General features: G+C 48.1%; 1 protein-coding gene across 1 annotated transcript; it reads left to right on the plus strand.

Annotated features, from left to right (window-relative positions):
• The first annotated feature begins 4,164 nt into the window (after positions 1–4,164).
• LOC122643466 (mucin-1-like) lies at positions 4,165–17,249 on the plus strand. Its single transcript, XM_043837085.1, has 5 exons — positions 4,165–4,357; positions 5,092–5,236; positions 5,605–5,704; positions 8,412–8,530; positions 16,964–17,249. Exons 1-5 carry the CDS (start codon positions 4,165–4,167, stop codon positions 17,247–17,249), a joined length of 843 nt encoding a protein of 280 aa, XP_043693020.1.
• Positions 17,250–18,471: the final 1,222 nt, after the last annotated feature.

The raw sequence follows: 18,471 nt of genomic DNA on the forward strand, positions 1-18,471 counted from the left end.
AACTGCACCCCCTTTCGATTCAACTTGATCATAGGGGTTGATATCCGTGAGAAGTTCTCCATGAAGCGCCGATAGTACTCGGCCAAACCCAAAAAGCTATGGATTTCTCCCACATTCTTGGGAGTTTCCCAATCCATCACTGCCTTCACCTTCCCTAGGTCAACCTTTATTCCCTCAATTGAAACTACGTGACCCAAGAAAGTAACTTGTGTGGCCAAAACTCACATTTACATTTGGCATATAGTTTCTTCTCTCTCAACCTCAATAATACCAACTTGAGATGCTCAACATGCTCTTCCTCTGATTTGGAGTAAATCAAAATATCATCGATGAAGACTATCCCAAACCTATCTAGAACGTATTGGAGGACTCAATTCATCAATTGCATAAATGCTACTAGAGTGTTAATTAATCTAAAAGACATCATTAGAAACTCATAATGACCACAGTGTGATCTGAATGCAGTCTTACTGATATTACTCTCCTTGATCTTCAACTGGTGGTACCCTGACCTCAAATCGATCTTGGAGAAAACTTTGACCCCTTGAAGCTGGTCAAATAGATCGTCGATCCTTGGTAGCGGATATTTGTTCTTGATGGTCAACTTGTTGAGCTACCTATAATCGATACACATCCACATACTACCATCCTTCTTCTTGACCAAGAGGACAGGTGCTCCCCAAGGAGACACACTAGGCCTAATAAATCCTTTCTTCAACAAGTTTTGAAGCTGGACTTGTAGTTCCTTCAACTCAGTCAGTGCCATCCTATAAGGTGCCTTAGATACTGGCGCTGCTCTTGGTAGCAAATCAATACCAAACTCAGTCTCATGATCGAGAGGTAACTCCATCAAGTCACCTGGGAATACATCCAAAAAGTCCTTCATAATCTTTAATTCTTCCAAAGGTTTTACCTTGACTTCTATAACTGTCACTAAAGCGAAGTAACATTCGCACCCCCGGTCCATAAGCTTCTTGGCTTGGAGAGCTGAGATAATGAGCTTCTTTAATTGCTTCTTCTTATCACCAGTGAAGATAAACTCGTGCTCGCCCCAAGGCTTAAAAATAATTTGCTACTCCACGCATACTAGGTTCACATTATAGGCTACAAACCAATCTATGCCCAGGATCGCACCGAAATCCCTCATCTGCCAAAACTGACTCAACCGGCCCGAACCGCTCGATTGATACCCCTAGATTTAACATACATAATCATAAAAAACTAAGGACAAATTTGTTTTGATTTTTATAAATGGGTTTTTGGGTTGTTATCAGTTTGGTATCGGGGTAGATCGGTTTGGCTTCGGTCTGAGTTTTGAGCCGGTTTCAGTCGATTTCCGATGTGGTTCGGTTCAATTTCGAGGTCATAATACCACAATCCAAAACATGTCTAATAAGACATCAATGTGGCTCCGTCCGGGCAATTTTGATTCAGGCCGGTTTACATGGTTTGGTCTCAATTTTTGACACCCCTAAGCCAACCCAGTGTAAACAGGGCAAACCAAAGCTTATTAGTTTGTGTCGATTCGTTCGGGAGTTGAGGTTTTGTGATTAGACCAAAATGGTAAGACCGAATCAAATCAGACCGAACCGGTACGAGAATGTATTGGCCAAATCGGTATAACAAGTAGAACAAAGGATTATTAATTCGGACCGGTTTGGTTCACGGGTTTGGTGCTTTGGTGTCGTGTTTAATTTTGACCTACACAGGCACTAATATACTGTAATTTTTAATCAGCTATGCATTATATTTAGGTTTATTTAATATTTTTTGCACATAATAAACTTATCAAAGCGCCTGTAGCTCTAAATTTATCAACGAGATGAATTAGGCCTTGATATTGTGGGATCGACTCTCACCAGGTGCAAATATTTATTCTTAATAGTCTTTTATTTAAGATGATAAATAATGAACAAATTAATATAAAAGCTCTTGTAGTTCAATTGATCATGATTATCAATTAGGCCTTGGTACTGTGGGTTCGACTCCCACAAGGTGTATTATTTTCTCTTTTTTTCTTTGTTTTTTAAATAAACTCATCTATTTAGTAATTTTTGCAAGAAATAAATAATAAACCCCAAAAATCAAAATATGGTTTATTTTCTCTAAAATCCAAGTCAGGAATATAAATATTTTCTTTTGTCTTTTGTTTTAAAAAAAAAAAAAAGAAAAGAAAATTATTTTATTCAATTTTAATCCTATTGGCTGGAGCAGGTGTGTAATCGACTCAAACCTGTTGCATCAGGAAATCGTACAAGGGTCCCTCGAGTGCCGTAACCTTCAAAAGGACCAAGGTGACAAAGGAGAACCAGTGTGGTTCTAGCCTAGGACTCTCCAATGCCCAAGTTAGATCTCCCTGAGCAAACAGATGAATGAATAGAATTCAAGATGGGTTGATGGGGTAGAATACCTTCCCTTTTATAGTGGAGTATGGCGGTGTGGAGAGTCCCAGTTGATGGTGAGTAATCCTTCGTAGTTGATGGAGTCCCTGGATAGCAGGGTTCTTCATTGGTTGTTTGTATCTCGTTGGGTGGTAGAGTTCCACTTGGGTTGGTGTCCCTTGTAGATAGATGTTGATACGTTGTTAGATGAAGTGTTTGCACCCGTCTTGGGTTGTGCGGTGATAGAGTCCACGTGACAGTGTAGCTCTTGTTGATGACGGTGGTACAGAGTCCAGGTGACGGTGTACCTCTTGTTGGTGACGATGGTAGTATACTGGTCCAGGTCCGTGGAGGGTGGCCATTTGGTCCGTGCCCATTGAGGGCCGTGTGGTTCATGTCCGCGGTTGGTCTTTCACTGGCCCGACCTTGGTCCACCTCCTTAGGCTAGGGACACGTGGCGACCTCCGGCTGGTTGGTGTGAATTTGGGTTTATCATTCGCCCCCCACTCTCTTCGGTCAGAATGTCCAAGAGAGTAGATTTTGAATCTTTGTATTTATAGGGGGCTTATTGTGGATTCCTTCTTGTTGGAGGGTATGCCTGGAAATCATTTGGTGTAGGGGGAGAGGTTGTGGGGTCAAACCTCTCCTCTCATACCTTTTTGTCTTTTCTTTCTTTTTTGTAAATATATCTCTTTTCCTTCTCCCTTCCTTTTTCACTTTTTCATTTCTCACTTTTGCTTTTTGCTTTTTCACTTTTCTCTCTTGGGATCTTCTCCCTTCCTTGTACTTGGTAGTAGCTTCTTGGTGCCCCCCAAGTGTTTGGCTTTAGGTGGCAAAGACTAGTGTGCTCTACTATTAGCTTTGGCCTTTGGGTTGGCTTGCCTTGTGTGCTAGCCTTGTGCTCTCTTGGTTATGTCTTCATGCTATACTCGTGGGGCTCTCTTGTGCTTGGTCTTTGGTCTATGACTTGAGTTTTGACCTCGTGTTCGCATCCTTAGTGGGAGCCATGCCCTGGGTCTGGGCCTTGGTGCCCTCGATCCACTCTTGGCAACACTCCCTCGATCCGTGCCTGGGCGACGTCCATCGATCGACGCCCTTGGCTCCTATTCGATTGTTCGTGTCCCATGACACCTCATTCGGTGATCCACGCCCCGTGACCTTCATTCAATTCGTACTTGATGACGCCCAATGATCTACCCCTGACGCCGCTCGTTCGATGATTTGCGTCCAGGGACCCTCCTTCGTTCGGCATCCGGGGTCCTCGTTCGCTGATCTAGGTCCAGGGACCCTCCTTCGATCAACGCCCAGGGACCCCTCACTCGTCGATCCACGTCCAGGGACCCTCCTTCGATCGGCGCCCGGGAACCCTCGTTCATCGACCCGCACTTGTGACTCCCTCGTTTGATGGTTCTCGGCTAGGGACCTTCTTTGGATCGGCATCCGGGGCTCCTCGTTCGTTGATCCACGGCCAGGGACCTTCATTCGAAGATTCGGGTCCGTGGGCTCTCATTCGTTGATCCACGTCCAGGGACCCTCCTTCGATCAGCGCCCAGGGACCCTCATTCGACGATTCGCTTCGGTGGGCTCTCACTCAATCGATGCCTATTGCCTGCGGTCTGTGCTTGGTACGGATCCATTCTCTTCCCTTTCTTTCTCTCTCTCTCTCTCTTTTTTTTTTTTACTAATTTATCCCTTGATGGTTATAGGTTGGCTATCCCCTTCTTGTGTCAATTGAGTGACGTCAGGCGGACATCTCTTCGAGTAAGTTGTTTGCCTTATATTCATGTCTTCATCTAGCAATTCTGATCTTGCCACCATTGTGGTTGGGTCTTCTAGGGAGCCCTTATCGGGGTCTTCTTCCCCCGTAGACACTATCCCTTCACTGCCCTCCCCTACTACTAGCGAGGAGGATGGGGCTTCTAGTGACTCTGGTCCTAGTGGAGGACCCAGTACTTCGCCTGTTGCTGACCCTCCCAGTAAGTTATCTCGGATTTCTAGTGTTGTTGCGTCCTCAGACCTGGTTTTCCTTTGCCGAGAGTTTCATATACCTCCCAAGATGGTGCTTCGTGCCCCTGGACCTAGTGATCGGGCTTTCTCACACCGAGCGGATGAGATTTGTCTCTACTACATCTTCTTCTCCTACGGTCTTTGGTTCCCTATGGCTAATTTTGTTGAGGTGGTGCTAGATCATTGGCGCCTCACCCTTGGGTAGGTATTGCCCAACTCCTGGAGGATTATCCTGGGTTTTTATATGTTCTTTACCCGGATGGGTTGTGCTGCCACTATTCTCCTATTCTTATATTTCTACAAGTTGAAGAAGGGGAAAGGTGGATGCTACCATAACTCACGTCGCATCCCTTGGCCGCATCTCATTGAACTCGACCTTCTCGAGGGGATCAACAATTCGGTGAAGGATTGGAGGGATTGCTTCTTCTTTGCCACGGTCCCCCATGGTTCCCTACGGACTACCTGGGAGGACATCGATATCAAGAGGGTGAACCATAGTCTCGGGTTTAGCGACTTCGAGAGCGAGTCCCTCTGGAGGTGTCAGGGACGTGAGCCATTCAACGTCCAGAGTTGGACTCCGAGGCTCTCCTATTTTTGTGGAAGCTGAGTCCTAGTAAGATGTTTGATTCTTTGCACTTGATATATGTACATGTGTTTTTCTTTTAGAATCTCTATGGCTTGATTTATTGTTGTTGTTGTGCAGTGGACCTTCGATCGGATATCAATATCTTTCATGCTTACCTGCAAAAGAGGGCAGCTCAGGGTGGCTCATCTTCTAGTGGGGATGTTCCCGCGGCCTCTAGACCTTCCCCTACTGTAGCTGCTCGTGTCAACCGAAACCGGGGGGGGTCCTGACCCACCCCGTACTAAGAGGAGTGATCTGCGGGTTATCCTCCCTAGACCGAGGCCTACTGCTGATATCTCGAGGCCTTTCGTTCCCCCTTTTGCTATAGCACAGGGGGTGGCTTCCTCCTCCACTGGTATGTTTGGGCCGCCGACTCCATCTACTTTGGTGCTTCCCTAGGAGCTTTAGGAGGGTGCGGTCTTGACGTGTCCTGGTGTACCTCGTGAGTGGCTGGACCAGGGGAGGCTTCCAGCGGAGCGTTCAGCCCTGCAGGGGATGAGTGACTCAGTTCTGGTGCACTCCCTTTATCAGGACATGGCTAGGATGAGTCATATTTCTTCATTTTTTATTTTCAATGTCATTATGTGATAGGCTTCTGACGCTCTTATTGTTCATAGGTCCAGCATCGTACTACCGAGGTGGTACTCCATCTCTAGCAAAAAGCGTTCCAGGAGATCCAGTAGACTCGCAAGTTATGTAGCATGGAGAGGGAGCTCCAGGAGCACCGGGTTGCCTGAGAGGAGGCCGCCGTTCGGGTGAGGAGGATGGTTGATGAGCTCAGGGTTATCTCTTCCAAGAGCGTGGCTAGGGAGGCTGAGAGTTCAGCCAGGATCCGCGCATTGGAGGAGGAGCTCCATGATTTGAGGTAGAGTCATGAGGTGGGGTTAGCCGAGGCTCACAAGTAAGCTGTGGCGGAGTACCAGTAGTCTTCGGAGCTCATGGATTGGTTCTACTAGGAGAACCAGGGGATATATGATGCGGGGATCTAGGACTGGGCTGCCTATGTTCTTGAGGAGACTCCGGGTTATGACTTCTCACGGTTCGTGGGTGTTGTGGCGTTGACCTCAATTGCTGCTGTAGCCATCAATGTTCCTACGGGGGAGAATACTGTGGCACCCAAGGAGGGCGTTCCTCGGCCTGATGAGGGCGTTGTTCCTGTAGAGAGGGCGTGGCTTGCCCGCCTGAGGCTGAGATGGCTTCTCCTCCTGAGGAGGATTTGACTCCCCCAGCAGAGGTCTCTTGATCTTTTATGCATGTGGCATGTTGGACTTGTGGATTCTGAACTCTGAGTTGTAATTACTGTGACCTTCCTTTCTGATTATGTGTAGTTAACTTCTTACCTTCTTTGGTATTGGTCTTGTGGTTGATGTGTATGGTCTATCTTCAGTAGTCATTTGATCCTGGTGGCGTATTACTTTAATGGCTCTCAGACCTTGGGGGTCTAGATGGTCTATGGACCATGGTGGTCTTCGGACCTCAGTGGTCTATGAACTTGGGTGGTCGACGGACCTTGGTGGTCTACGGACCTCGGTGGCCTTGTGCCTTTGTCTATGAACATTGGTGGCATTATGCCTTAGTGATCTACGGACCTTGATGGCATTGCGCCTTGGGTGGTCTACGGACCTTGGTGCCATTACGCCTTGGTGGTCTATGGACCTTGGTGGCATTATGCCTTGGGTGGTCTACGGACTTTGGTGGCATTACACCTCGGGTGGTCTATGGACCTTGGTGGCATTACACCTTGGTGGTCTACAGACCTTGGTGGCATTGCGCCTCGGGTGGTGTACGGATCTTTGTAGCATTATGCCTTGGTGGTCGACGGACCTTGGTGGCATTGCACCTTGGTGGTCTACGGACCTTGGTGGCATTGCGCCTCGGTGGTCTATGGACCTTGGTGGTGGAAGTGATTCGATTGATGAGCAGTATGAGTATATCCAAAATTAACTATTTACTTCAAATAAAATTTCAAATTATCCTTGAAAACTGTAATGCAATCTACTGTGTACCATGGCTGATCTCTGACTACGCTATTGCTACTGCTACTATTACTACTAGTGACTTTGCTGCTACTATTGGTGGCACTGCTACTGTTACTGGTAATACTTCTTCAAGTGTTCTGAGTTCCAGGTACGGTCTACCTTCTTGCCCCCTAAAGTTTTCAAGCGGTAGGTCCGTGGATGTATCTGCTTGGAAACTATGTATGGTCCTTCCCAGTTGGCCGACAATTTCCTTTCCTTCCGTGGCAGCGATGCACTTGCCCTTCTTAGGACCAGGTCTCCCTTATGGAATAGCCATTCTCTTACTCTGGCATTGTAGTACTTAGTTGTTCGCTGCTGATATGCCACGTTCCTTAGGAGTGCCTTCTCACGGACTTCATCTATGAAGTCTAGGTTCCCTCATAGCCCATCGTCGTAAGTGCGCTCGTTGAAGTGTAGTACCCTGTGGGACCTGGCGAAGACTTATACTGGTGCTAGTGCCTCTGTGTCATATGCCAGGCAGAATGGGCTTTCTCGTATGGGCGTCCTTACTATGGTTCGGTATGCGCACAGGACACTTGGTAGTTCCTCGACCCACATCCCTTTGGCTCCTTCTAGCCTCTTCTTGATTCCATCTAGCAATGTTCTGTTTATCACCTCCACCTGACCATTGGCCTATGGGTAGGCTACCGAAACAGGCCGATAGTCAATGTTATAGCTTTGGCAGAAGGCTCTTAATTTGGGGTTGTTGAATTGCTTTCCATTGTCTGAGACTAGTATCCTTGGTACCCTGAACCTGTAGATGATGTCATCCTATACGAACTTCTCCATTTCATTCTCTGTGATTTTGGCCAATGGCTTTGACTCGAACCATTTGGTGAAGTAGTCTATGGCGACCACCAACTATTTGCGGTTCCCTGATGCAGCTATGAAATCGCCTAGGATATCCACCCCCCACATGGCAAAGGGAATGGGGTTGAGGATCGATGTCAATTTGGTGGCAGGTAGATGGGGTACTGGGGCGAACAATTGACATTGCTCGTAAGCCTTGACGTACTGTATTGCTTCCTCTTGCATTCATGGCCAGTAGAACCCCTGACGGAGGACCTTATAGGCTAGAGCTCGTCCTCCCATGTGGCTTCCGCATATCCCCTCATGGACCTCCGCTAGGGCGTACTTGGCTCCCAGGCACTGCAGTAGTGGTGTTGTGACCCCCCTCTTGTATAGTATGCCTTCCAGGACGGTGTACTTTGCAGCTCTCATTCTTATCTTCCTCGCCTCGACCATGTCTTCCGATAGGATGTCATTCTGTAGGTGGTTGAATATAGGGTCCATCCAACTAGGCCCCTCATTAATCTCATTAACTTGCTTTTCCTGATATGTTGGCTCATGCGGTATTTCAACATAGATGGCACTGGCCAGGTTGCGGAGCTTGTCATTGGCAAGCCTGGACAGGGCGTCGGTCATGGCACTCTCGATCCTGGGAACCCGAACAATCTCAAACTTCTCGAACCTCCGATCAATGCTCGAGCACGTGCTAGGTATGACGCCATTCGCTCGACCTTTGCCTCATACTCTCCATTCACCTGGTTCACTACAAGGTGGGAGTCACTCCGGATGGATAGACGTGTGACTTGAATGGCCTTGGCTACCTAGAGTCCAGCGAGTAATGCTTCGTACTCTGTTTCGTTATTGGATGTTGGGAAGGTGAATCGGAGAGCATACTGGATTCGAAATCCTTTGAGGCTGGTGATCGAGTATGAAGCCAACCCCACTTCCTGCTGCATTACTCGAACCATCTACGAACAGATCCCACGATCCTCGATCATCCTCCTCTGGTTCTGCCGCTTCTGGTTCGCCTTCAGGTAGGGTGCACTCGGCAATGAAATCTGCCAATGCCTAGCCTTTAATATCCATTCGAGGTTGGAACCTGATGTCGTGTTCGCTCAACTCTATTGCCTAGGCAATCAACCGTCCAGAGATGTCTGGTTTGTGCAGCACCTTCTTTAATGGTAGGTCGGTGAGTACTGTGATCGTGTGGGCTTGGAAGTATGGTCGGAGCTTCTTAGCCGCGATCACCAGCGCATAGACTACTTTCTCGATCCTTGTGTACCTGGTCTCTGCCTCAATCAAGACATGACTGATTTAGTAGATGGGCCTCTGTACCCTTGCTTCTTCCTTCAACAGTACTGCGCTCACCCCAACTGGGGTTGCAGCCAGGTAGATCTGCAGCTCTTTGTTAGGTTCCGGTCGCCCAAGCAGTGGTGGATTCTTGAGGTACTCATTCAGTTCATCGAACGCCTTTTAGCATTCCTCTGTCCAGGAAAAGTCTTTAGGACTTCGGAGGTTCTTCAAAGTCTAGAAGAATGGCAGGCACTTTTCTCTCGATTGTGACACGAACCTTGAAGGGCTACAATCCTTCCATTCAACCTTTGTACTTCTCTGATCGTTCGAGGTGGTGCCATCTCTTGGATGGCCTTGATCTTGGATGGGTTGGCTTCTATGCCTCGTTCTGAGACCATGAACCCTAGGAACTTCCCTAATGTTACCCTAAAGGCGCACTTTGCAGGGTTTAGCTTCATCTGGTTCCTTCTCAACACAGTGAATACCTCCTCCAGGTCGGTCAAGTGTTGGTGGGCTTGGATGCTTTTCACGAGCATGTCATCCACGTACACCTCCATATTGCACCCGATCTATTTCTCAAACATCTGATTGACCATCCTTTGGTAGGTGGCCCTTGCATTCTTCAGTCCGAACGGCATGACACGATAGCAGTAGTTCTCCTTGTCCATTCGGAATGCGGTGTAAGACTCATCATCCTCATGCATGAGGATTTGGTTATACCCGGAGTAGGCGTCCATGAAACTCAGCATCTCATGGTTGGCTGTAGCATCGATCAACAGATCAATCCTGGATAGTGGGTACTCGTCTTTTGGGCATGCCTTGTTCAAGTCGGTGAAGTCGACGTGCATTCTCCACTTCCCATTGGGCTTGGGTACCATGACTACATTTGCGAGCCAGGTAGGGAACTTCTCTTCTTTGATGAACCCCGATTGGCTCAACTTCTCAACCTCTTCCTTGATAGCTGCTTGTCGATCGAGGGCAAAATTCCACCGCTTCTGTTTGACGGGCTTCCTTGTTGTGTCTACATGTAGCCGGCGTTCTGCTATGGATCTGGGTATGCCTGGCATGTCGGCGGTCTACTATGCGAAGACATCCAAGTTGGCCGGGAGGAGGTGCCCCAATTCTTCTTTCTGCTCATCGTTCAACAACGAGCCAATCTGTACGACCTTGGAAGGGTCATCCTTACTGAGTGGCCATGGGATGATGTCCTCCACCGGCCTACCTCTCTTCTCTGCATGTTCATCTCTCTGGTCGCTGACCAGGTTCTCCATGCATAGTGCCATTCCCTGGGTGTTACCATTGTTCTTCTTGACAAAGGTGGCATAGGATTCACTGCCCTTCTTCTGATCGCCTCTGACCTCGCCTACTCCGTTGTCAGTAGGGAACTTCATCTTCAAGTGGAGTGGTGATACGACTCCTTTAAGGGCTATCAGAGATGGTCGCCCTAAGAGGCCGTTGAAAGACACCACGGACCTGACAACCATGAAGTTCACCATGATGGTCACCTATCGAGGATGCTCTCCAAAGGTGACAGGTAGCTCTATAGTGCCTCTGATGGAGGCAGTGGTGCCCGAGAACCCATGGAGGTAGGTAGGCTCTGGCTTGAGTTGGTCATCTCCAAATTCGAATTGGCTGTAGGCTTCCAATGAGAGCACGTCCACAAACGCCCCTGTATCTATCAGCATCCGATGCACTGGTCGATTGGGTATCTCCACCTGCACTACTAAGGAGTCCTCATGGAAAACTCACACCTTCTAAGTCTGCATCTGAGAAGGAGATCACCATCTCGGTCTTTGCTACCTTGCTTGGCTTCTCTACTACTCCCACGAACCTGGCATGGGCTTTGTCCTTTTTGGTAGACTCTTGCCCCGGTACTCCAAGTATGGTGAGGATGGGGGGTCCCTTGGTGCCACTTGGCTCTGGTATACCTCTCCCCTCTTCCATGCTGTCTCTCTCCCTATCTCGATCCGCCCTCCTTTCTTCCCTTCTTGGTTCTTCTATTTCTCATTCACGACCTCGGTCTCCTTGGCCTGAATGGCCACCACGTCTTCCTTTGATGTACTTGTTCAGGCTTCCTACCCTTACAAGTTGCTCTATCTCCTTCTTCAGTTGATAACACTCTTCTGTGTCGTGTCTATTGTCCTTGTGGAAGAGATAGTACTTGTTGGGGTTGCACTTCTTAGGCCCTGCTAGTATGGGTCATGGCCAATGGAGTAGGTCACGATCTTGGATCTGCATAAGGATCTAGGACCTGGTGGTGTTTAGAGGGGTAAACTCTGGGTTGCTTGCTCGTTCACTCCTTTCTGGGAGGCAGTCACTCCTTCCTGATGGGCGATCGCCCTTCTCCTGTCTTCCTAGCTTGTAGTACCTCGGCCATGTTGGCAAATTCGTTACACTGCTCCAAGAGCTCCTTCATGGTCTTGGTCTCATGACGTGCCAGGTCCTTGATCAAGTCAAGGTCCCTGATACCCCTATCCAAGGCTGCATGCTGGGTCTGATCATCTAAGTCTCGGAACTCCAAGGATTCCTTGGTGAACCTGCTGACATATTCCCTGAGGGACTCCCCAGGGTTTTGTACCACGTTCAATAGATTGACTGTGGTCTTCTTCTACTTGACACTGCTCTGGAAGCGGGTGACGAACTGCTTGTATAATTCCATGAACGAACCAATCAACCTCGATCATAGTCTGGAGAACCGTGAGGTGGCTACACCCTTGACGGATGCAGGGAATGCTCGGCAGGAGACCACATCTGATCTGCCATATAGGGTCATCATCCTATTTAAGTAGTTAATGTGGTTATTAGGGTCCGTAGTACCGCCGTAGAGTTCGAAGGTGGGTAACCTGAACCTGGAGGGGACTAAGGCTGACATGATCTCTTCTGAGAATGGATGCTATCCAGGGATTGAGTGTGTCTCGCCCTCGGTCTACTTCTTCAGTCCTTCCAACTTCTCGTCCAAATCTCGGAGTCGCTTGTCTAGCTCTTCATCCCGTGACTGTCCCTCACACCTAGCGGGTCGTTCACTGCGACATCATTCTCGTCCCCTCTTTGAAGTCCCCTCCTGTCTTGAATGTTGGCGGGATGGTGAAGGGTCACATCGCGATGAACCTTGAGGCTTGACATGAACGCGAGGGGCTTTCTTCGTAGTAGGTCCGACTTTTCTCTGGTGTATGACTCCCTCCTAGTCGACCTTGGAACACCGACCTCCTGCTGGACCCATCAGGGTTAGGTACCATGGATCGGTGTGATGGTGTTCTCCCACGGTCTGACCGTACTGGAAGGTCTATTGTTCTCCTGGGAGGTTGGGAAGGGTCTTCCCATTGCCTGGTGTGCCTCTCTGACCTATCGCCCCTGGGAGGTGATCTCCTAGGGCTCTGCTCTTGTCGAGGATCGGTCCTACGATGGTGGGATGTTGCATGCTACCTCAGGTAGTTGCGGAAGAGTTGTTGGTCATGGAGGATCGATCACTGCAAGTCATTAATCTAACCCATAGTCGTTAGTGCATTAGGATCAGGTACTGGCTCCACGGCGGCCTCAATGGCTGCTTCAGGGTTAAGGTCAATTACCCCAACGTGTTGGTTCTCGAGGACCTCCCTCTCTTGAGAGACATGATCAGTGGCTCTGCGACGTGAACTCTTTGGAGGAGGTGATCCATTCCCCTCCCACGCAGCATTGTTGGTGGAGGGAGCGGTCTTCTTGCCTCGTGGTGTCATGGAATGATAATGAGAATAAGCTAGTAGGTATGATGGCTATCGTCGTTCCCACAGACGGCGCCAATCTATTGTGTCAGGAAATCGTACAGGGGTCCCTCGAGTGTCGTAACCTACAAAAGGACCAAGGTGACAAAGGAGAACCGGTGTGGTTCCGGTCTAGGACTCTCCGATGCCTAAGTTAGATCTCCCTGAGCAAACAGATGAATGAATAGAATTCAAGATGGGTTGATGGGGTAGAATACCTTCCCTTTTGTAATGGAGTATGGCGGTGTGGAGAGTCGCAGTTGATGGTGAGTAATCCTTCGTAGTTGATGGAGTCCATGGATAGCAGGGTTCTTCATTGGTTGTTTGTGTCTCGTTGGGTGGTAGAGTTCCACTTGGGTTGGTGTCCCTTGTAGATAGATGTTGATACGTTGTTAGCTGAAGTGTTTGCACCCGTCTTGGGTTGTGTGGTGATAAAGTCCAGGAGACGGTGTTGCTCTTTTTAATGACGGTGGTACAAAGTCTAGGTGATGGTGTACCTCTTGTTGGTGACGATGGTAGTATCCTGGTCCAGGTCCGTGGAGGGTGGTCATTTGTTCCGCCCCCATTGAGGGCCGTGCAGTTGGCGTCTGCGGTTGGTCTTTAGCTGGGCCGGCCTTGATCCACCTCCTTAGGCCGAGGACACGTGGTGACCTCTGGTTGGTTGGTGTGAATTTGGGTTTATTAAAACCAAATCGTATTAGTCAGATCTAGACAGGGTCTAGGGTTAGGCCTTTGGTTTTGTGCTTGTTGAATCAGTAAAACTATATCAAATCAACCCGATCCGGTACAATTTGTATTGGCCAACCTAGGTGTGTTGATTGGTCGGTGCGGGTCGAGCCGGTTTAGGTGTGGGAATGGTGAATCCCAAACCAACACAATTAGGAAAGTTCAGTTTCGGCTCGTTTCAATTTGGGTTTGGGTTGTATCGCTTTCTCGTATCGATTTGTAATCAGGGTCGGTTTTGGCCCGTTTGGGATCGGTTTACCTAGGGGTGTCAACCGAACCGGGTAAACCGGTCTAAATCGTTGTCTTATTGGCTAGGTTTTTTAAATGCGATATTACAACCTCGAAACCGAACTGATCCATACTGGAAGCCAAAAAAACTCAAAATCGGCTAAAAAACCCAGGCCGAAACCGAAACCAAACCGATCAACCCTGTTAAGGAATCGAAAAAAACCCAAAACCCATTGAAAAATCAAATTGTTTTTTATAGTTTTTGTATAAATACGTATGTTAAACCGAAGTCGACCCCGGTAACAAACCGTAGACCTGAAATCAAAATTTCCTTATTGGTTTAGGATTCACCATTCCCATGCAGAAACCGACGCAACCGGCCTGAACCGCTCAATTGATACCCCTAGATTTAACATACATAATTATAAAAAACTAAGGACAAATTTGTTTTGATTTTTATAAATTGGTTTCGGGTTGTTATCAGTTTGGTATCGGGGTAGATCGATTTGGTTTGAGCCGGTTTTAGTCAGTTTTCGGTGTGGTTCGGTTCAATTTCGGGGTCATAATACCGCAGTCCGAAACATGTCTAATAAGACACCGATGTGGCTCGGTCCGGGCAATTTTGATTCAGGCCGGTTTACATGGTTTGGTCTCAATTTTTGACACCCCTAAACTAACCAAGTGTAAACAGGCCAAACCAAATCTTATTAGTCCGTGCCGGTTCGTTTGGGAGTTGAGGTTTTGTGATTAGTCCAAAATGATAAAACCGAATCAAATCAGACCGAACCAATACAAAAATGTATTGGCCAAATCAGTATAAACAAGTAGAATAAAGGATTATTAGTTCGGATCGGTTTGGTTCATGGGTTTGGTGCTTTGGTGTTGTGGTTAATTTTGACCCCCACAGGCGTCTATATATTGTAATTTTTAATTAGCTAAGCATTATATTTAGGTTTATTTTATATTTTTCACACATAATAAAATTATCGAAGCGCTTGTAGCTCCAAATTTATCAAAGTGATGAATTAGGTCTTGGTATTGTGGGTTCAACTCCCACCTGGTGTATTATTTTACTCTTTTTTTCTTTGTTATTTAAATAAACTCATCTATTTAGTAAATTTTGCAAGAAATAAGCAAAGAAATAAATAATAAACCCCAAAAATTAAAATATGGTTTATTTTCTCTAAAATCCAAGTCAGAAATAAATATTTTCTTTTGTCTTTTGTTTTAAAAAAAAACAAAAGAGAATTATTTTATTCAATTTTAATCCTATTGGCTTGAGCAGGTGTGTAATCAAATCAAACCTGTTGCGTCAAGAAATTGTACAAGGGTCCCTCGAGTGCCATAACCTGCAAAAGGACCAAGGTGACAAAGGAGAACTGGTGTGGTTCCAGCTTAAGACTCTCCAATGCCTAAGTTAGATCTCCCTGAGCAAACAGATGAATGAATAGAATTCAAGATGGGTTGATGGGGTAGAATACCTTCCCTTTTATAGTGGAGTATGGCGGTGTGGAGAGTCCCAGTTGATGGTGAGTAATCCTTCGTAGTTGATGGAGTCACTGGATAGCAGGGTTCTTCATTGGTTGTTTGTATCTCGTTGGGTGGTAGAGTTCCACTTGGGTTGGTGTCCCTTGTAGATAGATGTTAATACGTTGTTAAATGAAGTGTTTGCACCCGTCTTGGGTTGTACGGTGATAGAGTCCAGGTGAGGATGTAGCTCTTGTTGATGACAGTGGTACAAAGTCCAGGTGATGGTGTACCTCTTGTTGGTGACGATGGTAGTATCCTAGTCCAGGTCCGTGGAGGGTGGTCATTTGGTCCCCGCCCATTGAGGGTCGTGCGGTTCGCGTCCGCGGTTGGTCTTTCGCTGGCCCGGCCTTGGTCCACCTCCTTAGGTTGGGCACACGTGGCGACCTCCAGTTGGTTGGTGTGAATTTGGGTTTATCATTTACCCCCCACTCTCTTGGGTCAGAATGTCCAAGAGAGTAGATTTTGTATCTTTGTATTTACAGGGGGCTTGTTGCGGATTCCTTCTTGTTGGAGGGTGTACCTACAAATCATTTAGTGTAGGGGGAGAGGTTGTGGGTTCAAACCTCTCCTCTCACACCTTTTTGTCTTTTCTTTCTTTTTTGTAAATATATCTCTTTTCCTTCTCCCTTCCTTTTTCATTTTTTCATTTTTCACTTTTTCTTTTTCACTTTTTCTCTTGGGATCTTCTCCCTTCCTTGTACTTGGTAGTAGCTTCTTGGTGCCCCCCAAGTGTTTGGCTTTAGGTGGCAAAGACTAGTGTGGCCTACTATTAGCTTTGGCCTTTGGGTTGGCTTGCCTTGTGTGCTAGCCTTGTGCTCTCTTGGTAATGTCTTTATGCTGTACTCGTGGGGCTCACTTGTGCTTGGTCTTTGGTCTATGACTTGAGTTCTGACCTCGTGTCCGCGTCCTTGGTGGGAGGCACGCCCTGGGTCTGCGCCCTCGATCCACGCCTGGTGACACTCCTTCGATCCGCACCTGGGCGACGTCCATCGATCGACGCCCTTGGCTCCTGTTCGACGGTTCGCGTCCCATGACACCTCGTTCGATGATCCACGTCCTGCGACCTTCATTCAATTCATGCTTGACGACGCCCAGTGATCGACGCCTGTGCCGCTCATTTGACGATTCGCGTCCAGGGACTCTCCTTCGATCAACGCCCAGGGGCCCCTCGTTCATCGATCAACGTTCAAGGACCCTCCTTCGATCGGCACCCGGGGACCCTCGTTCATCGACCCGCACTCGTGACACCCTCATTCGACGATTCTCGCCCATGGACCCTCCTTCGATTGGTCCATGTCCAGGGACCCTCCTTCGATCAGCACCAAGGGACCTTCATTCGACGATTTGCGTCCTTGGGCTCTCGTTCGTTGATCCACGTCCTGGGACCCTCATTTGACGATTTACGTCGATGGGCTCTCACTAGATCGGCGCCTGTTGCGCGCGATCGGTGCTTGGTACGGATCCATTCTCTTCCCTTTCGCTTTCTTTCACTCTCTCTCTCTCTCTCTTTTTACAAATTTATCCCTTGATGATTGTAGGTTGGCTGTCCCCTTCTTGTGTCGATTGAGTGACGTCAGGCAGGCATCGCTTCGAGTAAGTTGTTTGCTTTATATTCATGTCTTCGTCTAGCGATTCTGATCTTGCCACCGTTGTGGTTGGGTCTTCTGGGGAACCCTCGTCGGGGTCTTCTTCCCCTGTAGACACTATCCCTTCACTGCCCTCCCCTACTACTAGCGAGGAGGATGGGGCTTCTAATGACTCTGGTTCGAGTGGAGGACCCAGTACTTCGCCTGTTGCGGACCCTCCCAATAAGTTATCTCGGATTTCTAGTGTTGTTGAGGCCTCGGACCTAGTTTCGCTTCGCCGAGAGTTTCATACACCTCCCGAAAATGGTGCTTCGTGCCCCTGGACCTAGTGATCAAGCTTTCTCACACCGAGCGGATGAGATTTGTCTCTACCGCATCTTCTTCTCCTACGGTCTTTGGTTCCCTATGGCTTGTTTTGTTGAGGTGGTGCTAGATCATTGGTGCCTCACCCCTGGGCAGGTATTGCCCAACTCCTAGAGGATTATCCTGGGTTTTTATATATTCTTTTCCCGGATGGGTCGCACTGCCACTGTTCCCCTGTTCTCATATTTCTACATGTTAAAGAAGGGGGAAGGTGGATGCTACCATTTCTCACGTTGCATCCCTAGGCCGCATCTCGCTGAGCTCGACCTACTTGAGGGGATCACCAATTCGGTGAAGCATTGGAGGCATCACTTGTTCTTTGCCACAATCCCCCATGGTTCCCTGCGGACTACCTGGGAGGACATCGATATTAAGAGGGTGAACCGCAGTCTCGGGTTGAGTGACTTCGAGAGTGAGTCCCTCAGGTGGTGTCAGGGACGTGAGCCATTCAACATCCAAGAGTTGGACTCCGAGGCTCTCCTATTTCTGTGGAAGCTGAGTCCTGGTAAGATGTTTGATTCTCTGCACTTGATACCTGTACATGTGTTTTTCTTTTGGAATCTCTATGGCTTGATTTATTGTTGTTGTTGTGTAGTGGACCTTCGACCAGATATCAATGTCTTTCGCGCTAGCCTGCGGAAGAGGGCCGCTCAAGGTGGCTCATCTTCTAATGGGGATGTTCCAACGGCCTCTAAACCTTCCCCTACTGTAGCTACTGGTGTCAAGCAAAAGGGGGGTCCTGACCCACCCCGTACTATAAGGAGTGGTACGCGGGTTATCCTCCCTAGACCAAGGCCTGCTGCTGATGTCTTGAGGCCTTCCGTTCCCCCTTCTACTATAGCGCAGGGGGTGGCTTCCTCCTCCGCTGGTACGTCTGTCAACCCGTCGACTCCATCTACTTTGATGCTTCCCTTGGAGCTTCAGGAGGGTGCGGTCTTGACGTGTCCTGGTGTACCTCGTGAGTGGCTGGACCAGGGGAGGCTTCCAGGAGATCGTTCGGCCCTATAGGGGATGAGTGGCTCGGTTCTGGTGCACTCCCTTTATTTAGACATAGCTGTGGTGAGTCATATTTGTTTAATTTTTATTTTCAATGTGATTGTGTGATAGGGTTCTGACGCTCTTTTTGTTCATAGGTCCAGCAGACTCGCAAGTTATATAGCATGGAGAGGGAGCTCCAGGAGCATCGGG

The sequence above is a fragment of the Telopea speciosissima genome, chromosome 10 (assembly GCF_018873765.1).
Source record: "Telopea speciosissima isolate NSW1024214 ecotype Mountain lineage chromosome 10, Tspe_v1, whole genome shotgun sequence".
Lineage (NCBI taxonomy): Eukaryota > Viridiplantae > Streptophyta > Magnoliopsida > Proteales > Proteaceae > Telopea > Telopea speciosissima.